This window comes from Nanorana parkeri, unplaced genomic scaffold, assembly GCF_000935625.1.
Source record: "Nanorana parkeri isolate BGI_ZX_2015 unplaced genomic scaffold, ASM93562v1 scaffold379, whole genome shotgun sequence".
Lineage (NCBI taxonomy): Eukaryota > Metazoa > Chordata > Amphibia > Anura > Dicroglossidae > Nanorana > Nanorana parkeri.
In genome coordinates, this window is record NW_017306647.1 from 814,627 (window position 1) to 819,871 (window position 5,245).

A 5,245-nucleotide genomic window follows, 5' to 3' on the forward strand; every position below is an offset into this window, starting at 1 on the left:
GTGCTGTAACACGGGATTAATGCATTATCCGTGGGTTCAGGTGTTACCAACGACAGAAGGGGAAGAGGCGCAGGGTGGCTCTGGTGGGGGGTGGGGGGAAATATTTGCTTACTACACAAGATTCGGAACACGCTGCGCAGACACGGTTCCAAACACACGGCACACGCTAAGGTGAGAGGGAGCCAAGCGCAGCATATGCGCCGAGACAGAGTGTTCTGGGCACATATGGTGCATGTAATGGGACAGCCAGCACACGAGCGGTTAACATCTCATTCATCCCGGGTTGTCCAGGTGGAGAGCTGGGGCCCCTCTGCACCGCATCTTCATTTTTACTGTCTCTCCACACCCTCCCTCCACCTCATCTACATTCACATCTGATAGGAGCGCTGCAGAGTGCAGCCTACAGTATATGGTATATGTGTGCATGTGTGTGTGTTCTGCTGTTCTGCGCGTTCACACTGTGTATGTGTATAGTGTGTAGACTGTGCGGCTGCTGGGGAACAGACATTTCTATTGTGTGTGTGATGCACTGTTGTGTCTATTGCAAGACAGAGATGCATAGATAGATAGATACACACCTAGATGGATACATCTATGGATAGATCAAAGAATAGATAGATAGATAGATAGATAGATAGATAGATAGATAGATAGATAGATAGATAGATAGATAGATAGATAGATAGATAGATATCCCACCTCAACCCAACCACTGAAAATTATAAGCAATGACTGGAGTCATACGGAATCATAGAAGGGATTTGCGATAACAGGTGGAGTCGTAGGGAAGAGTTGAATCAAATACTAAATGAATTCATAGGAAAGGGAAGAAGCAATCTGAAGTAGAAGTTATTGTCACAATTGTTGGGGTTGCATGGAATTAAAAGGAGGCGATATGGCGGGCGATTGGAAAGGAGTTATATTAATGTGAAGAGGGGGTTTTATGGAATATTAGGCGAGGTGATACAATGTAAAAGCAGTTATAGGGAGGAGTTATGTGGAACAGTGTGGGTGGCTATATGTAAGGAGAGGAGGAGTTATATGGACTATAGGAGTCATGCAGAATAATGGGTGGGGTTGTATGAAATAATAGGATAGGATATGTGGAGGAGTTAAATGGAATAGTAAGACTAATAGGTGTTTCATAGGATGATAGATGATAGGTGCTATGGGGTGGAGTTATAGAAAATAAGGAGGAGCTATATGTAATAATGGGAGGGGTCATGCAGAATAATGGGCGGAGTTGTATAGAATATTAGGAGGGGTTAGATATGGAGTAGAAGGAATTACACTGAATAATAGGATATGTGGCGGAGATAAATGGAATAGTAAGAGGAATAGGCGTTATATGGAATAATAGAAGGGGCTATGGGGTGGAGTTATGTCAAATAAGGAGGGGCTATATGTAATAAGGGGCGGAGTTGTAATTGATAATTAATTTATAATTAAAAAATTATAAGTTATAATAATTTATAATGAATAATAGAAGAAATGATTTGGGTTACAGGGAGAATTTATATAGAATAATACTAGTAACATGAAGTTGTAGAATAAAGTATAGGGAGGGGTTATTTGGAATAATGGGAGGGGTTGTATGTGCTAATGGAGGAGTTATTTGGAATACAAGGAGGAGTTTTGCAAAATAATAGGAGATAATATGGAATAACAGGAGGAGTTTTATAGATAATAGGAGGGGTTATATGGAATAATAGGAGGCGTTATATGGAATAATAGGAGGGGTTTATAGATAATAGGAGGGGTTATATGGAATAATAGGAGGGGTTTTATAGATAATAGGAGTTATATGCAATAATAGGAGGGTTTTGTATAGATAATAGGAGGGGTTATATAGAATAATAGGGTTTAATAGCAATATAAAATAATAGCATTTGGAATACAAAGAGTATTTATATGAAATAAATATTAAAGATATGAAGTTGGTAGAGAGACGTTCTATGGAGGAGTCATATGAAGTTCTTGTATATGATTGAGTTCTAAGAAATTACAGGAGGGGTTATGGTGAGGATTTGTATGGAGGAGCAATAAGGAATATTTGTAGGGGTTTAATGCACTAAAATAGAAATGTTAAATACAAAGAAGGTTTGAATGGAATATTAGGAGAGGTTGTACGGAATAATAGAAGTTATAGGAATAATATGGAATAATAGTTGTGGTAGAAGAAATATAAAACTGTAAAAGAGTTATATGGAATATTAGGAGGAGCTATATGGAATAATAGGAGGGGGTTATATGGAATAATAGGAGGGGCTATAAGGAATATTAGGAGGAGCTATATGGAATAATAGGAGGGGGTTATATGGAATAATAGGAGGGGTTATACGGAATATTAGGAGGAGCTATATGGAATAATAGGAGGGGGTTATATGGAATAATAGGAGGGGTTATAAGGAATATTAGGAGGAGCTATATGGAATATTAGGAGGGGGTTATATGGAATAATAGGAGGGGGTTATATGGAATAATAGGAGGGGTTTTAAGGAATAATAGGAGGGGGTTATTTGAAATAATAGGAGGGGTTATACGAAATAATAGGAGGGGTTATTTTAAATAATAGGAGGGGTTATAAGGAATAATAGGAGGGGTTATTTTAAATAATAGGAGGGGTTATAAGGAATAATAGGAGGGGTTTTAAGGAATAATAGGAGGGGGTTATTTGAAATAATAGGAGGGGTTATAAGGAATATTAGGAGGAGCTATATGGAATAATAGAAGGGGTTTTAAGGAATAATAGGAGGGGGTTATTTGGAATAATAGGAGGGGTTATTTGGAATAATAGGAGGGGTTATTTGGAATAATAGGAGGGGGTTATATGGAATAAGAGGAGGGGTTATATGGAATAATAGGAGGGGTTATATGAAATACAAGGAGGAGTTTTATGGAATAACAGTAATTATATGAAGGTGTGGAAGAGGTTATATGGAGGGGTTATACAACATTATATTTAGGGAATAAAGATATGAAAAAATAGGATACATTATGGGAAGGAATTTTATAAAATAACAGGATCAGATTTATGGAATTGCACTCAACAATAGGAAATACACAGGGGAGGAGTTATATGGAGTGATAGGAGGAGCTATTTAGGAGCTACCACTAGGGATTATATAGAGTTATAGGAGGAGCTATAGAAAGATGTTATATAGAGTTATAGGGGGAATGATGGGGAGGAGTTATAGGAGGAGCTATCACAAGAGGTTATATTGAGTTATAGGAGGAGCTATGGTGAGAAGTTATATTGAGCTATAGGGGGAATGATGGGGAGGAGTTATAGGAAGATGTTATATAGAGTTATAGGAGGAGCTATTGGGAGGAGGTATTTGGAGTTATAGGGGCAGTGATGGGTAAGAATTATAAGGAGTTACACAAGCATCTATGGGGAGGGGTTATATGAAGTAATGAGGTGGGGGTTGTTTGAGGAAAACTGATGGAGGCAATATGGGAGGGAGTTATAAGGAGTAATAGGATTAGCAATGGGGAGGAGGTTTTGTGTTTGTAATAATTAGTATTACGGTGAGGAAAGGACATTTTATATGACTGTATAGCATCTATAAACTCACTGCAGGATGAATCTGTGCAGTATGTGATGACAGATGGAGCCTTACAGGGGTGTTGTATGGGGGGTACTGGTAACTCTGGGATGTAGATTAGCTGAGTCTGAGTCTGGAAATTACGTCTTGTGCCAGCTGGAAATAATGAAGTGAATATTTCAGCAATGTTCTTATTAATAACTGTTGCCTGATCTTAGATGTCCCATTTATAATCCCCTTATTTCTTCTCCTATGGCAGACCCATCTCTTGCTTTCCTTCTTGGTATTTCTCGTCTGGGCTGACCACCCAGCAGCCTTCTCCACTTTTTTCTCCAAACCTTTCCGCTGGCGCCCATACCCATGGCCACACCACCCGCAGACACAGGACCCCCACCCGAGGGGCAGACTACTTCAGAGGCCACAGAGCCTGTCTGCTCCACCACCGTGGTGGTGGTGGAAGAGCCGGAGCCGGAGCCTGTGCCTGAGACTACTGCTCCTGAAGCAGAGCCAACGGTGACCATCCAGTGCAAAGCCTCCTCTCTGAATGACCTCAAGGCCCAGCCTGCTACCAATGGAGGACCTCGGGCCCCCAGCCTGACTGGCTCAGAGGGACGGCTAGCCCAAGCTGCGTCTAATTCTCCCAGGCCAAGTCTGTGTCGACAAGGGTCTACAGCAACAGCTAGTGCCGTAGAAGCGGAAAAGCCAAAGGATTATCTGTTTATTGCCATCTTGTCGTGCTTCTGCCCCATGTGGCCAGTGAACATCATTGGCTTTGTGTACTCCATAATGGTAAGTCAAATACCTTTTTTTGTTGTAGACCTCCTATGTGTCCACTTTGTCATAGAACTCACATCCATCGTAGACCGGACATCTTCTCTGTCTTGGAACAGACCTCTCCCTTGTCCATTTTGTCATCAGCCTATCGTGTGTTCATTTGTCATAAACACTACACTAGTCTGTCTTTTGAAAGAACTTTTAGTCTTTTGACTCATTTACTTCCCATGTTTCCATTTTGTCAGGCATTCTACACTTGTCTGTCTTGTCTAAGACCTCTCAGTTGTCCACCTTGATGTAGAGCTCCCAAATGACCATTTTGTCATAAACCCTTGCACTTGTGTACCTTGCCAAAGATCTCCTACTTGTCCACTTTATTATAAACCACCCAAATGTCAATTTTGTCATAGATCCTTCACTTGCCTTGTCATGGACCTCCTACTAGTCTATTTGCCATCTGCCTTCCATGCGTCCATTTTGTCATAGACCTCTTACGTGTTCAAATTACCACTGACTTCTCAAACTTCATATTTTATTGTAAGTCTCTTAGAATCCTCCACTTTCTTGCTCATAGATAAATTCTCCTCCTTTTTCCCCATTTGCCACCATCATAATATTATATTGTCCTTACTGATGCATTCTCATAGTGTTTGCAGGACAATACTTTGGCTGCCTTACAATGAAACCATTGGAAAGGTTAGAACATGGGTGATTGGCCACCTGATGGCTCTAGTTCCTACAAACCACATCTGGAACTGACACTGTCTTCTGTACGCAGTCCACCAGCAGTACACAGTCACTGGATTGAGCATCTATAGTGTTATATCCCCGACAGAGCTGGTCTACAAAGAAGACCAGATGTGGTTTGTAGGAACTAGAGCCATCAGGTGGCCAATCACCCATGTTCTAACCTTTCCAAAGAT

At 40.7% G+C, this 5,245-nt stretch overlaps 1 protein-coding gene across 1 annotated transcript in view; it reads left to right on the forward strand.

Moving 5' to 3' along the window:
- Positions 1-5,245, forward strand: part of PRRT2 (proline rich transmembrane protein 2) — a 25,429-nt gene that overhangs the window by 461 nt on the left and 19,723 nt on the right. The window contains exon 2 of the mRNA XM_018559149.1: positions 3,808-4,337. Within this exon, the coding sequence (XP_018414651.1) occupies positions 3,909-4,337 (429 nt within the window). The 5' untranslated portion in view covers positions 3,808-3,908. The remainder of the gene's footprint in view (positions 1-3,807; positions 4,338-5,245) is intronic.